The sequence below is a fragment of the Plecotus auritus genome, assembly GCF_963455305.1.
Source record: "Plecotus auritus genome assembly, chromosome: 9".
NCBI lineage: Eukaryota > Metazoa > Chordata > Mammalia > Chiroptera > Vespertilionidae > Plecotus > Plecotus auritus.
The window spans coordinates 59,998,032-60,022,178 of NC_137783.1; the positions used below are offsets into that span (position 1 = coordinate 59,998,032).

The 24,147-nt window shown below is 49.7% G+C and overlaps 1 protein-coding gene across 1 annotated transcript in view; it reads right to left on the reverse strand.

Moving 5' to 3' along the window:
• WDFY4 (WDFY family member 4) overlaps positions 1 to 24,147 on the reverse strand; it is a gene marked incomplete at its 5' end in the record, with an annotated part of 233,604 nt that overhangs the window by 81,665 nt on the left and 127,792 nt on the right. The window contains 2 exons of the mRNA XM_080688457.1: positions 254 to 460; positions 2,216 to 2,293. Coding sequence (XP_080544583.1) covers positions 254 to 460; positions 2,216 to 2,293 — 285 coding nt within the window. The remainder of the gene's footprint in view (positions 1 to 253; positions 461 to 2,215; positions 2,294 to 24,147) is intronic.

Sequence of the window (24,147 nt, forward strand, 5' to 3'; positions counted from 1 at the left end):
CATCCATTCATTCACAGCTTCCCTCCGCCACTACCTGCGAGGGTTAGCGATTCCTTTTTTCTGAAACTGCATCAAGAATAACGCAGAGCAATTCTGCCTTTCCCCACATACATTTTCTCCCCCACCTGCCCACATCAGAGCTCTCAGAAGCACACCAGAAGTCCCGATGAAAACAACACCGGACGGACGGATGGAGAAGTTACGGAGGCTGCCCCCCAAGGCCTGCTTCTGCGCCCTACTGCATGGGACTTACCTGGAGCCCTTCTGCATGCTGGGCTGCCTTGGGAGACGAGCGTCTGAGGCGCTTCCTCATGCGGGCAGGCCCTTCTCTCCAGTCCAGCTCCCACCGGGAACAGGGTGTGGCTTCTGCTGCCGGACCCCACAAGCCCAGCTCCCCAAAAAGCTGCTCCTGGATCTGGGCCCAGGCTCTGGCTGCATTGAGGTCACCGCACCTCCGCCTCTGCGAAACAGAGCAGTGGGTGAGAGCATTCCCCCGAACATGGAGACAGTCTGTCGTAAAAAGTTAGACACTTGGAAAGTCCTTTATGGACTCGCCTCAGAATGTGGATTTTCTCAGGTCTAAGTCAATCAACAGTAAAACTCCATACAACCTTCTCAACTCTGGGCCCCAGTCAGGCCTCCTGCTAAGAACAAGCCAGGCTGCATTCTAAGAGGCTGGATCCTTTCTTTCTGGGCTTGGAGGCTCTGCTGAGCTTCTGTCCTTCCCACCTGACCTTCACCTCCCCCAACCCTGCTGTGTCTGAAAACAGTTACTCATGAGCGAGTCTGGCAGCTGTTTCTGGGCTGCAGGCTGCAGGTCTCCTGACCCCCTAGAGACTCCCAGGCGCACTGTGCACTCCCAAGCGAGCTCATATGGAGGACGTAGGCCAGGTAGCTTGGCTCACGCTGATCAGAGCCTGTTTTCCCCCACCCTTGGGCACCACTGTTTCACCATTCCTTGGCTCCTCACCCCACCCCAATACTCCCAATGGCTCTTTGCCCCCACTGCTCCTCTCCTCGTGGTAGAACATCTAGTGTTGGCCTCGCCGCCCCGTTTGCATTCACTCCTTGACTCCTTACCCCTCTCTTCACTGTAAAAACCCTCTGGGTAGAGCAGTGCCATTATAAGCTTGGCTTTTCCATGCCTGGCACAGGCTCTGGAACAGAGCAATTACGAAGTAACTGCTGGAATTAGTAAGCTTCTAGTACTATACGTTATGTCCTAATTATTACCCATTGTTTTTTGTTTTTATTTATTTTATTAACAATAAAACAAACTGACTACAGCTTCTTAGCCAGTCCAAACCTGCACATAGGCCTTCCTGCCTCCGTGCTTCCCAGGGGTCCTCACCTCCCAGGACGGAAGGGTTGTCCACCTTAAAGATGGGGGCCCTCAGGCTCAGATGGCAGGCCTAGGTGGAGGCAGACCTGAGAGTCAAACAGGGAGCTCACAGCATGGCAGCCACGCCCTTCACCTCCTGCACGGGCACAGGCCTCAGAGGTGCTTGCAGGGCTAAGCCTGCCCTCAGCACTGGCACCGCTGCCCGAGGAGAAAAGGCAACGCCCTAATGTGGGGCAAGCACTGCTGCTCCAGCCCAGCCGGTCTCCACCCTGTCCCTTCCCAGCTCAGGTCTCAGTCACTTCTTTTCCTTCCAGGTCACTGATGACTCCAGCTTTTTCCTGCCTCGGGACTTCACCCAGGGCCTCCCTTTGCCAAAAACACTTCCCAAAATACTTTAGTCCATAGTCCTCCTTCTTCAGATCTCCACTTAAAAGGCAGTTCCTTTCAGCAAGCTTCCAATCTGCCCAAATTAAACCCTTTCCTCTGTTATAAGCTCTCATTGGACCTGTATTTTCCTAGTCTATTGTTCATCACGTTATAATGATCTAGTTATTTCTGCAGTTATTGGATGGATCTCTCTCCTTTAGAGTGAAGCTCTCTGAGAGTGACAGTGCCTGCTGTGTTTACCAAGTGCCCCTCACTCCCAGCAGAGGGGCCTGAGGACCCTGTGGACACTCACAGAGACACATCGCCAGCTCCTCCGCTGTCTGAGTGTGCATGCAAATCCCCGGCACAATTAGCCGGGCTGACTCAGCGATGACCAAGAACTGATGTAGGCAGCTAGAACTTAAACCAAAGGCCCTTCTGCTTTTTTAGAGCAGGTCCAGGTGGGTTCTGGTCTCTGTGCAGAGGAAGGAGCTGTTTTGGTTTTACCTGCACGTAATCTTTGTGTAAAGATGCATAGAGCTCTTGTCCTTTTCTTCTGTAGTTTTCAATACACGACACAAAATCCTAGAGAAGAGAGACAACGAGCTGCAGCTTAGTGATAGCGGATGCTAAGTAAGAACTTCTCTGCTCAGACCAACACCAAAGGAGGTGACCCACGATTTGTGGTCACACTCATCATAACCTCCTCATGAGTACAGACTTCACCTAAGCTCACACACACACACACACACACACACACACACACACACACACACGTGCGCGCGTTTACTTCCACTCCCAGCTTATAGCAGACAAATCCCCCTCTCAAGAATCATAGAAAAGCCGGATCTGAATGATCTGCTTTAAGACAGTAGAGAGCTCCCAAGAGAGCCAAGACTTCCGGAGGCAAGGTGTTGAAGAGGGGAAAACCCCTCACTGACATGGTCTCAGTGCCTCATATCTGTGCTTTTTAATTTCCCCTCAAGATATTCCAAGTCCGCAAATGCGTAAGAGGCTGAGAAGCTAAACAGAAATTGGTGGCTGAGAAGCAGGGAAGCGTGACAGTACCTTTGGGAGTCCCAGGTGGCTAAGGAGAGAAAAACTGGAGTTCGGGCTCGCCAAGTCTTCCAGAGCACAAGGAACCAAGAACCCCAAGACAGCACAGTGAAGAAAAAGGAGCCCTGCTTTCTGCATCGCCGTTCCTCTTTAAGCAGGTGCCAACGCGTAAGCAGCGTGGGGGCTGAGAGGCTGAGAAGTAAGTAACCTTCCCGCAGCCTGAGACTAGAAACCAATAGAACTCGGGCTTTAGGTGGGATCTCGGGAGGCTGCACCATCGGGACCCAGGAAGACTGGAAACAGACCAGGTTTCCAAAGCTGAAACCCAGCTTCCAGCGATCGCCCTACTGCAAATGCAGCCCAGAAGGCAGAGAGAGTTCTCCTTGGATAAGGTGCATCACCTGAGCTCCTAACAGAGAATCTTCATGCAAAAGGTTCAACAGTCAAGCAGAAATTACTGGATGTGCCCATAAAATGATCAATAGAAAAATAAGCATGTATCCAGATATTAGAGTTATCACACATGGACCTTAGTGAAATATGGAAAATTTTGCAAGAGACATGGAATCTCTGAAAAATAACCAAATGAAAATTATAAACCTGTAATATGAATTAAATAAAATAATAAATTTTATGGGTAAGTTTAACAGGACAGAGGATAAATGAGGTTGCAGAAATATCCTTGCTAAAATATGATGAGATAAAAATATGGAAAATATTAAAAAGATAGAGATAGTTAGGTACATGTGTAATATGGAGAAAGCATATAACATGTGGAATTGGAGCCTCAAAAGGGGAGGAGAGCGATATGAAAACTTAATGAGAATTTTCTGAAATAAATGAAAGACATCAGCCATAGATTTGACAAATTCTACAAACCTAAGTAAAACAAGAAAAATATTTTTACAACCACACATAATCCCATCATAGTAAAACTGCAAAAACAAAAGATGAAGAAAAATATTCAAAAAGACACAGGGAAAAGTCCTATTATCTTTAAAAATAGAACAGTAAGAATGGTAGAGGACAGCTGTGGCCAGGTGGCTCAGTTGGTTGGAGCATTGTCCCATACACCAACATTTCAGGGTTGACTCCTGGTCAGGGCACATACCTCGGTTGTGGATTTGACCCCCCAGTCGGGTGTGTAGAGGAGGCAACCAATCAATGTTTCTCTCTCACATTGATGTTTCTCTCTCTCACTCTCTAAAATCAATAAAAACAAATCTTTGAGTGAGGTTTACAATAAATAAATAAGAAAGGAGAGAAAGAAAAGAATGAAGAATGGTAGAAGCCAGAAGACAATGAAATATCTTCATGTTCTGAAAGAAAATAACTATCAAACTCAAACTCTCTACCCAGCGAAAATATCTTTCAAAAATAAAACAAACTAAAACATTTCAGGTGAACAAGATGGAGAGAATGCAGCACCAACAGAACTGCACTAAGCGAAACCCTGACAAGTGTTTCAGGTAGAATAAAAATGATTCCATATTGAAGCGTGGAACTTTGGAATGAATGAAAAACCACAGAGATAATAATATGTTAGCAGATATAAATGAATATTGGCTGTCGGAAAATAATAATAACTATTTATGGAATTTGGAAATGAGGAATCAAAATACTTTAAAAAAGATGGAGTAAAGTATTTTAATTTTCTTTAATTAAACATTTGTTTAAAATGGGAGGAGCTAACTTACATTAAACTCTAAATTTTTAATCTTTACCCAAGGATTTTTAGAGAGCATGGAAGGGAGGTAGGAGAGGGAGAGAGAAAGAGAGACATTGATGTGAAAGCTTTGACTTGGAATTGAACCCAACACCTTAGGTTCATGGGCTGATGCTCTAACCACTGAGAAATCTGGCTAGGACTACATTAATATCTCATAAAGCAAGTGTGCATGTTGTAATTTCTAGAGTAACCACTAAAAACATAATAAAATAATATGTAACATCCCACTAATAGAAGATAAGTAGAATAATTTAAAGTAGTTGATAAAATGTTGATAGAGGAAAAAAGGAGCAAACAACAGATATTACAAATGGAAAATAAACATTAAAATGGATTTAAACTAAAAATAACACTAATTACATTAAATGTAAATGGACTATGCTCCAAATAAAAGATAAACAGAGTCCTACCGAATCAAATGCAAAGCCTAAGTAAATTCTGCATACAAGAAACACATTTATATAACTTATGAAGTGATCACCCTAAGTCTAGTACCCATGTGACACCATGCATAATTATTGCAATATTATTAACTGTATCCACTAAGCTGTATTTTACATACCCACGACTGTTTTTATAATTGACAAATTGTACACTTAATCACTTCCGCCTATTCACCCCCAATCTCCTCCCATCTGGCAACCATCAAATGTCCTCTGCCCTGGCCCAGTGGCTCAGTTGGCTGGAGCATTGTCTCTTTACCAAAAGGGTGCATGTTGGATTCTAGGTCAGGACGCATATCTGGGTTCCAGGTTCAGTCCCTAGTCAGAATGCATACGGGAGGCAATGACCAATGTTTCTCTTTCTCTCTCTCCCCCCGCCCTGCCATCCCCCACCCTGTTCCTCTCTCTCTCTCAAATTAATAAACATATCCTCGGATGAGGATAAAAAAAAAATGTTCTCTGTATCTATGAGTTTTGTTGTTTTGTTTGTTCATTTAATTTTTTTGTATTGTTTAGCTCATTTTTTAGCTTTTTTATTTTATGTTTTATTGTTTTATTTTTTAGATTCCCCATATAAGTGAAATCATATGGTATTTGTCTTTCTTTGTCTGACTTATTTCACTTAGCATAATACCCTCTAGGTTCATTCATGTTGTTAGAAATGCAAGATTTCATTCTTTTATTTATTTTTAATCCTCACTCCTCAGTGAGGATGTTTATTTCATTGATTTTTAGAAAGAATGAAAGGGAGGGAGGGAGGGAGGGAGGGAGGGAGGGAAAGAAGAAACGTTGATATGAGAGAGACACATCAATTGATTGCCTCCCATTTGCACCCTGACTGGGGCCAGGGATTGAACCTGCAACCAAGGTATGTGCCCTTGACCTGGAATCAAACCTACCACCCTTAGATCCGAGGGCCAACATTCCAACTACTGAGCAAACCGGCCATGGCTCATTCTTCTTTATGACTGAGTAACATTGTATAAATGGTGCCACAGCTTTTTATCCACTCATCTATAGATAGACACTTAGCTGCTTCCATATCTTGGCTATTGTAAGTAATGCTGCCATGAACATAGGGGTGCATATGTCTTTTTGAACTAGTGTTTTGTAATTCCTAGGATATATTACTAGAAGTGAGATCACTGAGTCATAAAACAGCTCCATTTTTAATTTTTTGAGGAAACTCCGTACTGCTTTCCACAGTGGCTGCACCAGTCTGCATTCCCACCAGCAGTGTATTAGGGTTCCCTTTTCTCCACATCCTCGCCAGCACTTGTTTGTTGTTTTATTGATGATAGCCATTCTCACAGGTGTGAGGTGATATCTCATTGTGGTTTTAATTTGCATCTCTCTGATGATGAAAGATGTTGAGCATCTTTTCAGGTGTCTATTGACAATCTGTATGTCCCTCTGGAAACATGTCTATTAAGTTCATAATTTAAACACTCCCCCCACATAAATTTCCAGGTCCAGATGATTTCACTTGAGAATTTTCTAAAAATTTTAAGCAAAAAATCATATAAATTTTACAAAATATCTTCCAGAAAATAGAAAAGGTGGGTATACCTTCCAATTTGTTTCATGAAGCTGGCAATACCCTTATAACCCAGACTAAAATCAGACAAATGCAGTACAAAAAAGAAACCTATCCATCATGAGTAGAGATGTAAAAACGCTTGCCAAAATACTCGCTAAGAGAATTTAGCAATACATAAAGAGAATTATACTTAGTGACAAAGTGCGGTTTATTCTAGGAATTCAAGGCTGGTGAATGCTTGAAAGCAGTCAGTGTGATATACCATTCTAGTAGGTTCCAGAAGAGGGGACCTGGAAGTGGCTCATGCGCAGAGAAGTCTCCCTGACTAGGATATTGTTTCAGCTGATTCCTAAATGCGAGGTTTTAAATAGAAGCCTGACGTGGTCCCATTAGTATTTTTGATAAGTCATTCTGGTAGCAAGCTGAAGGATGGAGTTAATGAAGGCAAGACCGGGAGTAGGGAACACACTGAGGACCCTATAAAGACAGCACAGTGAGCCCTGACCAGTTTGGCTCAGTGGATAGAGCGTTGGCCTGCGGACTCAAGGGTCCCAGGTTCGATTCCAGTCAAGGGCATGTACCTTGGTTGCGGGCACATCCCCAGTAGGGGGTGTGCAGGAAGCAGCTAATCGATGTTTCTCTCTCATCGATGTTTCTAACTCTCTATCCCTCTCCCTTCCTTTCTGTAAAAATAAATAAAGACAGCACAGTGAGTGTTCACACAGTGAATGTGTGAAGGAGAAGGTTCCAGTTTAAGAGCTATATGAAAAGTAGGAATTGGTGACTATGAGATGGTAGGAATTACTCCAAAATTCCTGGTTCATCTAATTGAGTGAATTAAATTAAATAAGAAAAATAGGAGAGGTCACACAAAAACAAGAGAAAGAGCAGGTTTCAGTGACATGAGGACACGTTGAATTTGAAGTGGAAAGGCACAGCTAGACATCCCCAGAATAAAACTCAGGTGGAAGGTCTAAGACCCATATGGAGCAGGGAGTCATGAGGAATCAGATGACAGATTAACCCTGAGGAATGCTACAGTCACTCATGGAGAGCCAGTACAGAGAGGAGACTGAGACAAGGTTCAGAACCTGGAGAGATTTAGGCCAGGAGAAGAAAGGTTAGAGAAGTTTAAGGAAAACTAGAAAGAAATGCCATGGACCGAGGGCCATGTCAGCCCAGTGGACACATCAGAGAAATGTGTGAGGTGAGACCTGAACTGCCCATTGGATTTGCCTGATGAAATTCCTCCTTGCTAACTTCTGCAAGAGTTTTTCATAGGAATGATTAAACTAGGATGTCACCTAGGAATGTGGAGGCGAGGAGATGGAGACAGTGAATACTGACAGTGCCTTCAAGAAACTTGGCTCTGAAGAAGGAAGAAGGCTCTGGGAGCAGAGCTGGACACATGAGAGGGAGGCTACAACTCAAGTGTACGATGAGGCCTGGGGGAGATGGCAGTAGACGCCAGTAGGTTGAAAGTGAAGGAAAGAGACACGTCATGATAATGCAGGTTCTCTGGGAGGAGGAAGAAGGATGGGATCAGCAGCCCATGCAGAGGTTGGCCTGAGCAGGGGAAGGGGAGGCTCCACATGCTCGGACGCTGGAGGGAAGGGCCTGAGGATGTGCAGCTGCAGACACATGTGTAAGTGGGACACTGGGAAGCGAGGCAGTTCATACCTGGTGGCTCCTAGCTCCGGGACGGAGAAGGGGTAAGTGGTCTGCCTCCCCTGAGAGCTGAGCAGGGGTCTGGAGCAGAATGCTAAAGGTTCGGAATAGTGGATTAGGAGGATGGGAGAAGGAACTGACCAAGGAGAAACAAACTCCAACAATACAGGAAGTGGCCGTGCCAGGAAATGAGTTCTTGGACACTGTAACCATGTGTGTCTCCCCTACTTGCGTTTCCACCCTGTACATCTCAGTGCTCAGCAAACACTACTTTCCCATTGGCCTTTGAGGCCTTTTGTGCCCTGGAAAATGGTCACTCCCAGGGTGTGGAGACAGGAGGAGGGCAATTTGGGTCGGTGCAAGGGCAGAGGCTCTGCCTGGGCGGCAGGGAATGTGGCATGTCGATGAGGGACACATGCAGAACAGCGCTCTGTGTGGCTTATTGGAGCTAAATGGCCTTTGCTTAGCAACTGCCTGTGCATGAGAGAGTATAGAGCCTTTGAAGCAGAACAAAGGGCCCACGAAGGCCATCTGGAGACTTGAGGGAATGCAGCGCTGGATTAAAGAGCTGAGCCCGGCTCCCCCAGCACCTCCTGGGAAGGGCTTGGCTAGAGGGTACAGATCAGACTTTGGAATGGGAACGGGCACATCCCATCTAAAGGGTCACCTTTAAGTGAGCTGATCTCAAGCTGGTGGTGCCCACTGTGCCAGAGACACCCTGGGCTGGCCAGCTGCCGTGACCCTCCTGCCCAAGCTGTCCCATAGGAAGCGCCTGGTGGCTGCTGATGACGGTCATTACACTTGTTTGTTTGAAGCCTCATTAGTCTTGTGTCCACAGTTGTGTGGCCTCACAACAATGAGAAAGGCCAACATCTGAAGGCAGCCCTCAGACCCTGCTCAAGATGACAGTCGCAGGCCTTGCCCCAGCCACGCTCTGCACACGCCAGGCCTGGAGGGAGCTCAGCAGTGAGAAACGCCACGGTTTCGTATGCACGGACCTGCCGTGTGCCGACACCCTCCGAACCTCATTTTAACCCTCTGACTCGCCATTTCACTGCTAGTAATTTATTCCCAGGCACCTAAGATATAAGCCCAGTGATTCCCTGGACAACATTCCCCACCATCCTATTTATAGAAGCACAAAATGAGATGGTTCAAATATCAACACAGGAAGGGTGAGTCAGCCAAAAAGCGCATGTGGTCACCACAGGCCATCTCAAAGGGCCACCACTCGCCCACACAGCACCTCTGTAACTGTCCTGGACCTGAACGGATGTCTTGAATCATGGAACGAAGGCTGCATTTTAGCTTCCTTCTGCCACTCTGGCCAGATGTTGCTGCTCACAACCTACACAACCATCACTGAAGCCTTGGTGTCAAAAATATTCAGATATGAGACCAAGTTTATGACGGACCAAGATTTTTTGAAGGAGGTTAGAAAACAGATGGTAGCAACAACAACAGTTTGTCTGTATGGATTTGCATGGAAAAACAACAAAGAAAATGCAGTGTGCTAGTCATGAGTGCTGCCTGCCAGGTATTTCTAGTCTCTCCTCCCGAGGTCAGCCATCCTGCTACCCTGGAGCGAGGCGAGGCCCGGATAGGTGTACAGGTGCTCCAGGGCTTCTGAGCAGCTGGCTGAGCTCCTTTCTAATGCGATGGCAGCACTTGATGTCCAAGCGATGGCTGCTCCATGAGCCAGTGCTGCTGAGTGAGGAGGAGACCCCAGCAGCTCCCTGCCAGCTCACGCTGCACTGGTAGCGCAAGCGAGAAACACATCTTTGCCATTTTAGGCCAATGAGGTTTGGGGTATTTGTTACTGCAGCATAACCTAACTTCTCCTAAATAATACACACATAAAATATGTTAGAAAGGGTGGTAGTGGAAGTGGATTTATATTGTGATCAGTGAAAAGAGATCAAGAGCACTAAAGTGAAAGCAAGTATGAGATGAATGAAATACCATGAGCAAAGTGCTGGAATAATTTGATCAACAAAACAAATTACAGACTTAATGAACTATAGCCCAATGTATACATATAGATGAGTCCCTGCTGATATAAATAACATTGAACAAATAAATTTATGGGGGGAAAGAGACAAACCTTCCTCACAGAAGACCTTCAAAGAATGGAGGTACATACCTAACCCCCCAGGAGACAGAACTCAATTGCTTACCCCACTAAGGGCGGGTGGACTTAACGACTGGCTTCCAAAGGATCAAGTGTGGAGGGGGAAGAACAGTAACTTCCCAGTGGGGAGACCTGCAGGCGCCACATGACTACAGCTGAAGGCTGACATCACCAGGCAGTATTGCATGGTGCTCTGCAGCCCTCAGCTGATAGGTGACGAGAAGGGCACTCTCTGTGGTCTTTCTTCTGAAGAACCCATACCCCCAGGCTGATGATGAGGGAAAATATTAAACAAACCCACGTTGAGGCGTATTCTATGAAACACACCTCATAGACCAGTACCTCTCAACACTGTCAAGGCCGAGAAAAAAACAAGGGAAGTGCACAATTGTCACCGAGAGGAAGAACTAAGGGGATGTGATAGCTAAATGCCTGTGATGCCTTGGATTGGGTTAGTAGGAACTGAACAAAATAAAGTCTGGAGTTTAGTTACTAGTAATGTACTAATTAATATCACTTCTTAGCTTTGACAAATGCACCATGTGATGTAACGTAAGATGCTAACAAGGGGAAATTGAGTGAGGGGTATATGGCAGTAGTGAATAAAATGTGAAAAGTATATAAAAGGTATTTGAAAATAAAAAGCATATTGACAAATACAATGGGTTTCTCACAACCCTTCCACCTAAGCTCCATCATGAGCCAGATGGGGGATGGGAGTCCCCACTCTCTCGGTTGGACACAGTCCTACGTTTCTTTTGGGTGCAGACAACTCATTGTACAGAGTGTAATTTTCATGTTCAAAGACAAATAATTTTTAGTAAATCTTGTTTCCCCCAATTACACAAGCCAACCATGTCATCAGACACTTAACAAAGAAATAGTAATTGATCCCTGGTGGGGACGCTGCCTGAGGAATGTACAGAGGCTGGTGCAGAATTCACTAAACCACGAATGGCATCATTTTTGATGAATAAGTTAAGGGAATTTTAAGAATATTATTGACAACTTGATTTCCATTTTACGAATATATTTTAAAAGGTAACCTCATAGTACATGACCTCAGTATTGGCAGTCTTCTTAATGATTTTAAAGTCCCTGTATTCACTAATAATTCCACAAAGCCATGATGTCTGACTTTAGTGGCAAGTCTGTTCCTTTAACATCGAACTTTCTTTGGCCAAAGAAACAAGGGACATGTTTGAGTTGAACCCAGGTGATCTCTCATTCATTGCAGCTGAAGTGAAACTCAGGTGTGGAGACAGGCACCCCATGTGTCACATGTTCCCACTGATCACTCTCATTGGTCACCCATCACATGTCGGTCACCTCTCCTCCGCCGGGGGGTCTGGGAGGGCAAAGGGGTTGAGTAAGCGTGCCATGTTGCCGGGAGTGGAAAGCAGCAGAGGGAATCCTATCTGCACGAGCACTTTGTAACTGCATTGCCATCTTCTCCCTCCAACACCCTCCCAGCTCCTGCCTGCAGCCTAACCCAGCAGGGGCAGCAGCTGCACCACAGCAGGGGTGCTCCCTACCACCTGCCCTTGGAATGAGCTCCCGGAGGACATTGCCCACCTCTGTCGCCCAGGGCCTGACAAATGGAGGCAGCAGTAGAGTTTAAGATACTGAAATGAAGCTCACAGAGCCTCCTCCCTCCTCTGAGCCAAGTTCTCTGCAGCTGGCCTTTCTCTGCCCAGAGTAAACCATTCCTGGTGGTCAGGATGAACAAGGCCCAGTAGGGTCCGTGAACAATACTTCCAGGTCTGCGAAGGATGAGGGTCAGGAGCTGGGCAGGCCTGGCTCTAACGACCACTGCTGCGGTGAAAGCCACCTGCAATTCAGGATTTCCCTTGTTGCAAAACATTCAACAGCCGGTTCCCACCCCAGTTCTGTGCTGTGCCCCTCCACACCAGGCCGCGGGCACGGGCCAGGGGCCTCTGAGGGCATCTGTTCTACAACCCAGGCCAGGAAGCGCTTTTCCTCCCAGGGCTCAGATAATGGCACTTTTCTCTGCTGCGGAGACATAGCCCCTGGATTCTTAATAAATGTCAAGCGATAGCAGAGTAATAATCATATTTCCAGCAATAATGACAACAGTGGGCTCAGAGTGGGTGAGGAGGGACCCGACCACCCAGGGCAATTCCTCTCCTGTTAAATTCACTCACAGATTAATTTCTAAGATGTACGGAGGTTTCTAATTTGTCTTTGTTGAACTGTGATGTTTTGATTAAATTCAATCGTCATGAGTACTTAGGGGATGACTATTGAAAAACAACAGTTCGGTGTAGCCAGGGACAAAAGCTTCAAAGCTGCAGGCACAGGCCTCCCAGGAGCCTCCCGCTCGCCTGCCTGGGCCTCTGCCTGGCTGGGGCCTCCATCCAGCCCTGACAGGTGGGGAGCGCCGCCACACGGCCCTTCCCTGAACTCAGCCCCATCTCCTGTCTCCTCTCGCTGGCTCCTGTCCCCTTGTCCTCACAGGGGAGGCTCCTAGAGCCATGGCATCTGCAGGCGGGGGGAGAGGGGGAAGGGGGCGGCGGGGCAGGCAGAGGGAGCAGGAAAGTGAGACACTGAGGTGTGGGAGGGGTCTGGATGGGAGGTAAGTGTGAGGATCTATTCCAAAGGTTGGAAATCCATCCCCCCCAACACCTACTGACACTGAGGTGCTTTTATGGACTAAATCATTTTCTCCAAAACGTCCATGTTGAGGCCTAATTCCCAGCACCTCAGGGTGTGACGGAGGCCCTTGGAGACCAGGCTTTTAAAGATGTGGTTCATCCCTAACTGGTTTGGCTCAGTGGATAGAGCGTCGGCCTGCAGACTGAAGGGTCCCAGGTTTGATTCTGGTCAAGGGCATGTACCTTGGTTGTGGGCACATCCCCAGGAGGGGGTGTGCAGGAGGCAGCTGATCAATGTTTCTCTCTCATCAATGTTTCTAACTCTCTATCCCTCTCCCTTCCTCTCTGTAAAAAATCAATAACATATATTTTTAAAATAAATAAATAAAATAAAGAGCTGGTTCATGCAGCAGGCCCTGCAGTGGCCCCAAGCGTTGTCGGCTCTTTCTTAGAGGAGGGAGGGATGGGAAGCTGTGGACAGGAGCACTGGCTGCATTCATGGGGGCAGGCCTGGGAGGACGCACCTGCCAGCCTGGGTCTCGCATCCAGCCCCAGGGCTGTGAGAACAATTGCTGTGAGTCCCAGCCTCGGCCTTGGTTATGGCAGCTCAGCCCCAACACAGCGCCCTCTCTGCAGACAGTGCGGCTGAGCCGTGACACCCACCGCAGTGGGCACCATGGAGGGAAAGAGACTAGAGGTCACGAAGTCCTCGGGCTTCATGGAGAGACAAGGCCACTTTGGCAGAGACCGCCTGCAGCCACCCACCTAGAGCAGACCCCTCAGTCAGCTCTCGGCACTGGACAGGGCTGGCGGCAGTCTGGGTCCACACCGCGAGTTCCCCGAGGGCACTGGCCACAGCCGTCCCCCCACCCCCACGCCCCACTCCCAGATGGACACGCACCTGCACTCCTGGTACTGCGGGGCTGCCCAGGACCCGGGAGGTCCCACAGCGGGCTCCCAGTGGTCACAGGCACCTAACCAACACCAGCCCTCCCTCTCCCTCAGGCAGGGCTCACAGATGTGGCCACTGGGTGGGAAAACAGGGCTGAGTTTTTCTTTTCTGTCTTCTTCAGCCCACAATCCCCAGCACCTGCTCCAGTCTAGGCCCTGTGCTGGCCCTGGGCTGCAGGAGGGTCAGCACACAGCCTGCCCTCCAGGACCTTGAAAACCTGCCCCGGGAGATAAATAAGAGACTAGTGTTCCCATGGCAGCGCAGGCTCTGCAGCCGCACACGGCAGGGCCGGGCTAGGGGAAGGCAGGGCAGGGCCGGGCTGGGGGGACGGGCCGCTGTCAGAGGCCTGTGTTGTCAATGTACAGGGCCTTGCAGGTGCGCGACTGTAGTCTTCACAGGCTGCAACCTATGGTCTTAATTCCCCAGGAGTTGGCTTTCTCCTTTTATTATTCTTGTTCCTGGTCTTTCTTTATTCCCTGTGTGCACCCTCATCTAAGGGTGCGTGAATCCCCTGGGGAGTGTCAGATGGAAATAAACACATGGCGGTGTTAGGAGAAACTGGGTGAGATGCCTCCGTGACACCCAGCTAGCAGCCCACAGGCAGTGGTCCACATCTATCCCTGTCCCACCAACTTCCCTCACACCCTTCCCCCTCCCCCTCCTCCCCCTTCTCCTCCCTCTCCTCCCCCTTCTCCTCTCTCTCCTCCCCTCCTCCTCCTCCTAGTCCTCCTCCTCCTCTTAGTCCTCCCCCTCCTCCTCCTAGTCCTCTTCCTCCTCCTCCTCCTCCTCCTCTTTGTCTCAGCCCACCACCCCCCCCCCCCCAAGAGGCACAACAGGCCTGCTCTTGGCTGGGTACCTCTTGGTCTCTACACCTTTGGTCACACTAACTGTCCCAGCCTGGAAGGTGGGCCTGGCAGGCCAGGGATTGTGACTTTCCTTGTCCGTATCCCCTGCTCTTCCCCCAAGGGCCTGGGATGTGGTGGGAAATCAGTGAATGGGTGTAGACGGTTGAAGAGGGACCATTCGCAGCAGAAACGGGTGTTTAGTAGATGAGAAAGCAAATGCAGATGCAGATGCAGGTGGAGTTGTAGACATGGGGGCTCTCTGATCCCCTAGAGAACTTGGCCCATGCTGGCAACTGGCTCAGCCCCTCCTGCTGGGCCACTTGTCCTCTGCACTTGAGCCATACGAGCTCTCTCACTTCTCAAATGCACAGACTCACTCCCACCCTTGGGCCTTGACACGCGCGGGGCCTGCTCACATGCAGCTTCCCAGAGAGCACCGAGAGCCCCACCTGAACAGGAGTCCTGGCACAGAAGTCCTGGCAGAGCCACTGCCGCAGCCTCCCCGAAACACGCTCCTTCAAGCACCTGTGTTGCCCAAGGCCCTCAGCCGCTCCCTCCTCACTCCCTATTATGCTAGTAAATCAGCCAGCAGCAAGGACCCAGCCTTCCAGCCTCCCTCCCGGCCTCGGCTCCCCCCACAACCCGGCTCTCCCTTCCCTTCAGGACAAAGAGCCACGTTTGCACCAACCCCCACCCACAGCAACGCCAAGTAAACTTCAGAACTTTCTGTTCGGAGACGCTGAAAGAATTTTTTAATTAACCAAAATTGTTTCTCCTAATAGATGGGTCCCAGGGCGAGAGCGCGCTGTGACTCACTAACTCACGTGGCAGGCGCTGGCGGCCGAGCTGAGTGGGGCCTGGCAGGCTGTGAATGGCAGCAGCGCCTCAGGAGGCCCCACTGAGTCTCCACTCCTCGGCCATCTGCCGTTTTATTCTTTATTTCATTGGCAATGCTTCGTCTGTGAACTCTAAAGCATTTTTGCATTGATGAATATTTAAGTTTTAAGTATTCAAGTTTAGATAAATAAACAAAAAATGTTTCCCCATCCATAAGTCTCATATATATATATATATATATATATATATATATATATATGGATTTTAAAGCATTTCCTGGAATGATGATACCTTCCCTTCCCCTAATCACAAGATTAGTTTTTAGAATGCAGGTTACCTCACATTAAGCAACCCAATATACAAACATCTGAACCTCAGAAGAGATTCCAAGGTATCATTAGCCTTTCAAGTGAAGGACTGTATCCCGTTTTCAAAAGGATTCAGGCCAAGATTAATCTGTTTCAATTCACAAAATCTTGATCGATGTACATTTTTTCAGATCCCCTTCTACTGTGAGTCTCTTTAGATGTCACCTAATTCGAGAGACAAGTAACCAGACTACAAGGACTCCTGAAACGCGAGGACCCTGTGCTGTGATTCATTTCTATATTCTTATCAAGAAACGCTGTGTCCGGCCCGAATCATTTGTTGTTGAATAGCATATGACACGGTATTTCTACATTAAAATATAGTGGTTGAGTTGCAGGCATGAGCTGAGGTTACTCTGAGGTGGTCCCCAGTGACAGTGATCAGATAGGGCATGTGCCCACAGCACACTGGTGCAGGGCACGGAGGAAGACAGGCAGGAAGTAACCAGCAGGAGGTGAGAAGGTCTCGCTAGCCTCTTCAGACGAGACATTTCTGTTGGGTAAAGCCTTTGGGGAAGGAGCTAAGCATCTATCCCTAAGGACTTTGCAAAACATGGTTTAGATTCGAGGTGGCTGTCGGTGGGCCGTGGCGTGACCTCGCGCCGAGAGCATCGCGCTGCTGCATGGAACTTGCATCACTCGGCGCCTGTCCTGGCGGGGCTCCAGCTCTCGTCTTGCTGCTGAAGGAAAACGACTTGAGCCTCACTTCTCATGGGGCCAATCGCTCAAAAGAGTGCCTGCAGGGTGGCGTCGGCTGCTCTCAGGTGGCAGAGCCTGGGTGTCCCGGAGCTTCTGTGGGGCCTGGGGTGGCCAGGCCTCCGTGCCAGCGACAGGCGAGGTGTGTGAGGGCCACGCGAGTCTGCAGGTGTTATTCCTCATGTACTCGCGGACCTGGTGTCCTTGGCCTGATGCTAGACTAGACCATGTTTTGAGGTAGCAACATCTGAGAGGAAATTGTAGTAGAGAAAGCTCTGTCAGCTGTGTAGGCAGGTGCTCGCAGCGGGGGAGGTTGGCCACCCCTGATCCCGCAGCTGGTCCTAAGGCCAGTCCCGGTGCCTGCTAATCCACCCTGCCCTGTGCATGGACTGCCAACAGGCCCCTCGGAGACTAAGGAGAGCAAGGGCCCTTTGTCCAGGGATACAGACCCCACCACTCACTGCCAGTGAGCAGAGCTTCCCAGAAGCCAGGGGGCCCGCCCCTAAACCGCCGTCTCTCCGCAGAGCCCACGCAGGCCAGTGTCCTCCCCACGAGGCTGCCACTCGCTGCTGCCTGGCAGCCTGGCCTCCACCGCCAGGCACTGCGCAAAGCTGCCTGCCCCCGCCCCGCCCGGGGAGCAGTTAGTGGGTCAGGGGCTCTACACGCAGCCTCCACCCTGACCTTCACGGGCACCAGGGCCGGATCTCGGGCCGTTGTTCTCTCGCTGCCTTCATCCGAAACCTGTTCACGTACAGGTAGTGGCGTGGGTCGTGCACTACCAAGTCCATCCCTGGAAACTCGTTCAAGCAGAGGTGGCGGCTCAGGATCAGGAGCGAGCGCTTCCTCCTTACGGAGCAGGTGACACGGCGCTCACATAGGCCAGCGTCTGTGTGTGCGCCAGAGGGCAGAGGTGGGCATCACACCCATGAGCACCCACAACAAACCAAGCTCCAGTGGAAGGTGGGCCTACTGGGTCCAGTGAGGGTTGTTTAAAGAGTAACGTTGGGGCTTCAGGCTAGGGGCTTCCATCTTGGAAGCATCCTGTCCAGCAAACGTGAGGTTTCAGGGAGGATTCTAACCTGAGGAGGTCGCGGTATTTGCACTACAACGTGCTCATTCCAGTTAGAGTTTCTTCAGAAGCTGAGGGCGCCCTGAAGCATTGGGAGTGTGAGATCGCAGGGCCCCATTTGATCCTTGCAGCTTCTCTCCTGCCCACGCGTGTCACCTGGGCTCAGGAGGCCACTGATTACTCTCCAAACCTAACTGACAGAGCGGATACAATAAAAGATTTGCCCTAAAAGTCTTTAAAGGGTAAACACAACTAGAGAATTTAAGTTACAGAGAGGTTTCAGGAAAAAAACGAGTTACAGAAAATTTACAGAAATAAATATCAGTTGTGATATTTTTAACACAAAGGACACAAACATAAACATATTAAGTAAAAGGATCAAATAAAAACAAAAGCAGAAAGCAGGGGAGCAAACGCATCAGCTACCCATGCCGCTGCTGCACGGTGTGTGGAGCCTGGCCGATGCCACAGGCAACTTCCACGTGTCCCATCGCGAAAAGGCTGCTTCGCCCGGAGAAAGTGCCCCGGCAATGTTGCTCCAAGTGGTTTTGAAATGAAGATCTGATTCAAAACTTCCCCTGTGCCTACAATTGCATGCTAATTTACATTTTAATTACTTCCTAAGAAATCAAAAGCATTTGTTGACAGTAGAACATAATGTCAGCTTCACAGGCTCTGTTGGTGGATGCTTAATGGACTTAATTAGGTAATTAGTGATGTTAATTATCCTTCTATTATGAAGATAAAGATGCCTCACAAATGATGCGCTTGTAAAGAAACATCAGTAAAGTTATCAGTGTTTGCTTTGTTCATTTACTTCCATTTTCAAACTCTTGTAGCAGGCCCTGTGATAGACTAGTAATATTTAATATTTCCTTAAAATGGAAAAGGGAAAGCCACTGTCTCCATGGGCCCGTTATGGGGCTTCCCATTATTCTGAGCCCTAACACTGCTAGCGATGCTGCTCAAACCCCTGGCTGCCGGGCCTGTCCACTGTGCTGTTATGGTGTAGGGTTCCTTGTTCAAGGGCGCTCCCTCCACGCACTTCTCACTGGGGTGATGGTCGTGTTCCGACATCAACTGTCTGCAGAATGGTGCGTGCGCGTGCGTGCGTGCGTGCGTGTGTGTGTGTGTGTGTGTGTGTGTGTGTGTGAGTGTGTGAGAGAGAGAGAGAGAGAGAGAGAGAGACAGAGAGAGACAGAGAGAGAGACAGAGAGAGATTAGAGAAGAGAGGAAATGAGAGAGAAGGTTGTGGTTGAGTGCCCAGATCACTAGAAGGAAGCCTAAAGGGCTAACGCACCCTCGGGCTGCCCACCTGCATATCCATGACCCCAGTGCGGGATCCCCACCTTGCCCGAGGACCCACGCTGCTGTGGGAAGTTCATTCTGGGTGCGATGCTGGAGCACAGCTGCCTGCAAGAGCAAGGCTGAGATACACCCTACACAGACTTCACTTCCAGTTACACTGAGAGCGGAAGCTTCAGAGGAGTCAGAAATTAAACTATTGGCCTTAATAAATTTCCTCTTTCTTGATCCCAAATCCCACCACAAGCAAAGCACAATGAACGGCTTTCAGTCTTTAAAGCCATGCTCGCATTTGTTCGTGAGTGGTTCTGTTCCTTTAACAGATACTAGTAACTACGTGCTCCCATTTAATTACGTGCTCACAAGACTTCCCACCTCCGAGCACAACGGGGCGGTGGCGCCTCACAAAGGCTGCGACCTCGGCTTTCCTCTCACTCCCTCGGTCCCAGGGTCCCAGGTTTTGACGTTTTGTCTCTCCCCCCACTTATTTCTTGATTGGCTGACACAGGCTGCCTTTCTCCCTGCTTCCACCGGCGAGAATGGATTGCTAAGTTCTCACCCTCAACTTTGGGAGTCCTCACGTGTCCGACTTCCCCTAGATCTGGGCCATCTTTGCGAAATGTCTCCTGTGAAAGCTCATTCGCTCCTGCCCACAAGCATCATGTTGAATTTACTACAAGTTGAAGTAAAACTATTCCCAGTGACAACCTTTGGAATTTCAGATTGTTAAAATGTCCTACAATCTCTTCAAGATCTTTGACTTTAACCCGTTTTACAGACCTTCCCAAGGAATTCTGACTACAGTTCCCACAGATGTGGTCCTACTTCCTCAGCTGCTACGCTGGACTCTACCCTGCACGTCCCTCCCTTCCTTCCCAAGCCCATTCCTTTCTCTGTCACAGTCTCTGCTCGGCACTGGGCTCTCAGGAGTCCTGAGCCTTTTTCCCCAGCTGAGTGCACCTACAGGGCCTGCGCCCACTGAACACTGAGCCAGTGCCCTCACCCACTGAGCACTGAGCCAGTGCCTTCACCCAGTGAGCCAGTGCCCCCACTCACTGAACACTGAGCCAGTGCCCTCACCCACGGAACACTGCGCTAGTGCCCTCACCCCCTGAGCCAGTGCCCTCACCCACTGAGCTAGTGCCCTAACCCACTGAACATTCAGCCAGTGCCCTAACCCACTGAGCCAGTGCCCTAACCCACTGAACATTCAGCCAGTGACCTCACCCACTGAGCCAGTGCCCTAACCCACTGAACATTCAGCCAGTGACCTCACCTACTGAACACTGAGCTAGTGCCCTCACCCACTGAGCCAGTGCCCTAACCCACTGAACACTGTGCTAGTGCCCCCACCCACTGAGCCAGTGCCCTAACCCACTGAACACTGTGCTAGTGCCCCCACCCACTGAGCCAGTGCCCTAACCCACTGAACACTGTGCTAGTGCCCACACCCACTGAGCCAGTGCCCTAACCCACTGAACACTGTGCTAGTGCGCCCACCACTGAGCCAGTGCCCTAACCCTCTGAACACTGAGCCAGTGCCCCCACCCACTGAGCCAGTGCCCTAACCCACTGAACACTGTGCTAGTGACCTCACCCACTGAGCCAGTGCCCTAACCCACTGAACACTGTGCTAGTGACCTCACCCACTGAGCCAGTGCCCTAACCCACTGAACACTGAGCCGGTGCCCTAACCCACTGAACACTGTGCTAGTGCCCCCACCCACTGAGCCAGTGCCCTAACCCACTGAACACTGAGTCAGTGCCCTAACCCACTGAACACTGTGCTAGTGCCCCCACCCACTGAGCCAGTGCCCTCCCGCACTGAACACTGAAGTGTCAAAGCACTGAACTCAAAGGCATCGGACACCTGGAGAAGCCTTAGCCGTCCTCCTGCACTGGGCAGGAGTTTCCATGAGGTCCCCACACCTTCGGTCTCAGCAAGGTGGTCACCACTCAGCTGCAGAAGACAGAGACAAGCACAGTGGACAGGGGCAGTAGAGCCTGACCATTCCCACAGTGACGGTGGCAGCCTTCTATTCTGCACTCTGCCTCTCTCTTCTGCAATTTTTGTGTTTTATGATGTCTTTAAAGAAAAAAAAAAGGATACAGACACATTTACGCATGAAATAATATGATGTCTGGGAGGTTGCTTCAAAATTATTTTGTGCAGAGGGGAAAGTAGTTAGTCATGGAGATGAGGCAAGATTGGTAATGAGTTGGAAATGATGGAAGTGATGGATAGATACATGGGAGTTCATTTTATTATTTTCTCTACTTCAGTTATACTTATTTTAAACAATGGTCTTTTAAAGAGATAATGGGTAAAGTGCGCAGAGTGGATGGTCAAACGTAATTTTCCTTGCCAAGGACCTGAGGCAGGACTGCCCTTACCACAGGTGCCAGCCAGGTGCTGGTCTCTGCCAGCGTCTCTGCCAGGGCAGGCTGCTCACGGCTGGGGTAGGAGAGGATGGGCCTGTGCCCAAATTCGGGAAGGCAGCCCATGGCAGAGGCACAGTCGCCTGCCCACACAGGTGTGTGGTCTCTGAGGTATTCGAGGCCCCATGTGTGGGCACGGCTGGTCTTATAGGTGTCTGGCAGGGGGGTTGTGCTCACCCACATGGCAGCTTTAGAGGACACATGTCTAGTGCTTCTGCGTTCCATGTCCTTGCCAGGCAGACAGAGAACTCCAACACAAAGCATGTCCTTTGTATTTTAGCGAAGTCGGTGTGTCACCCTGGCTTGTGGTGCCTTCCCATCCATTCTGCTACTTCCTGTTGGGCCCTGGCTTCCCTACACGGGCCATTTCAGCTTCAGAAACAGCCCCTGAATGCTTGCTCAGCTGTCTCCATAGCCACGGAAACACACAGGACCAGGGCTGGCCTGCTCCAGGGGTGTGCTCCAGTGGGCCCCACCTGGCCCCGGCATAAGACAATGTGTAGTTGATCCCAGGAGCAAAGTGAGGGGAAATGCACCTCACACTTTGCCAGACAAGACACAGGCCAGGCAGCAGCACCCCCAGAGGGGCTCCCACTGCACCCTACCTTTCTCCTCTGGCCTGTTCCTCCCATGCCTGGACACGCCTCCACCCTGGCCTTCTTCGCCTGTCTCCTGTGGCCCTCTTTCCTACTGCTCATCTCATCCTTTGTTGGAAGCCGCCCATTGCCTTCACTAGCAGAGAGGTGTGGACAAGGAACCTGGAAGGCTGGAGACTTGAGCTCTGAAAGGTCAGAGCTCTGTACCCACTGTTTGGATGAGACAGTGGTAGCTGAAGCAACTTTCACCTTTTAGTTTTATGTAAATCTTTGCTGATTGGCTATTATTGGAATTGCCTGCCTAAGGGCTATGGGTGTATCCCAAAACCTGAATAAAAGGGATAGCAAGGCCAGAGCAAAGCCGAGTCCTTCCTCTTGAGCTGGGCTCCCGCCTGGCCCCCAATTCCCAAATTTATATTTTCTCTTTCATTTGTGTGCAGCCTCCTTCAGAACCCGAACCCTGAACCATGCGGGACGTGGGGGGGGGGGGGGGACACTCGCAATCCTTGGCGCAACAGGGTTCTCAGGTACGTTCTTTAACTCCCACAGCTTTGACGGCTGCAGCCCCTCCCTCCACTGAATGATCCACAGCCCCAGACCGTCCACCCTCAGGGTCCCTAACTGCAGTCTAACCTGGACATTCAGAAACGTGCTGGTCCCCTGCTTAACCGCCACCTGTAGGCCACGGCTCCCCCACTAGACCCCATGCTCTCCTGCACCCACTGTGCCGCCAATCGCCCACGCTGCCCAGGCCAGGCGCCATCACCCTCAGCCCTCCCCGGGCCCCTAGTGCCCATGTCTGTGTAGTGTTTCCATTTGCTAACACTGAAAGACAAATGCTGACACGCTTCATATTGTGGAATAACTTCAGATTTACAGGAAAGTCCTAAAGATAGAACAGAGAGCTCCTGCCCACCCCTCACCGGTTTCCCATGGAGACTGACACCATTGCCAAGGTGTGTCTGTCAAAACTAAGACACCAGCACTGGTTGTTGATTCAATCTGTTTTAAACAATAACATCTGAAACTGAGCGGTGAGCAAAGTCAGCGCCCAGCTGGCAAGGATGCAGGCAGGGCACCTGGCCTTCTCCATGCTGGCAAATGCAGGTGCCTGGGAGAACCCGGATCCCAGCCTCTGTCCAATGGGCTGGCACCACAGCCTGTGCCCTGGCAGAGACCTGGTCACAAGGGCCAGAGGGGCTGTGAAGGGGCCCGGGAAGAGGAAGAAGGGGCTGGCCCTCTCACACCGGCTTTGGCCTTGCCCGCTGAGCCACCCAGAGGAAACATTCCTGCCAGGAGCCGAGCAGCAAGAGGGATCGGGCTCGCCTACACCCCGCGCCCCGCTCCCAGGAACAGTTTCCCTGCGTGTGGAGCTGTCAGCTGCTGACATGATCAGGAGTAACACCAAATGAATAATGTTTCCTCCAAAACCAGCTCCCTTAATTACAACGGAGAGACAGAAGCCGCCGAAACGACAATTTCATGCACTGTGCCTGAGTAATGTCTCGCGCTGCCTTTTCCAGATGGCGACCTCGCTGGAGGGACTGATGATGTGGGCATATTTAGGGAAAAACCAATAACGGAGTCTTTAACCTTCAACAACAAAAAGCGTGTTGTACAAAATGTTCCTTGGGATACATTAGAAAATATCAATTACATTGCTCATTGAGGTGTAATCAGCTGTAATAATCAAAATTAATTTTTAAAAATAATTAAACAGACCCCAGGGCAAATAGTTGATGCTCTTATCCTATGACATCACAGCACACATATGTACCTGAGAAGCTGTGCCTTCTGTCAGCACAGTGTGCAGAGGCGTGACGAGTGCGGGCTGCGGGTGAGCCCCCCAGGACGGGAGCCCCACGTGGGCCCTGCACTGTTCCTGAGAACCTCCATGCAGCAGGCACTGTGCCCGGCCAGGCGGAGCTCCTGGCAGAGAACATTGCTAAGCAAAGATGCAGTTCATTTTCAAAATTAAAACATAATCCACTTTGGTTCAAAAATAATTTGGCTTTGAAAAATCCACAGGTTAAAAGCTATAGAAAGGATATACAATCAGGTTTAAGAAGAAACAAATGGGACAGATAATACCTTCCTTCACATAGGAAGGAAGAAGGGGGTGTGTGTGCATGCACGTGTGTGTGTGTGTG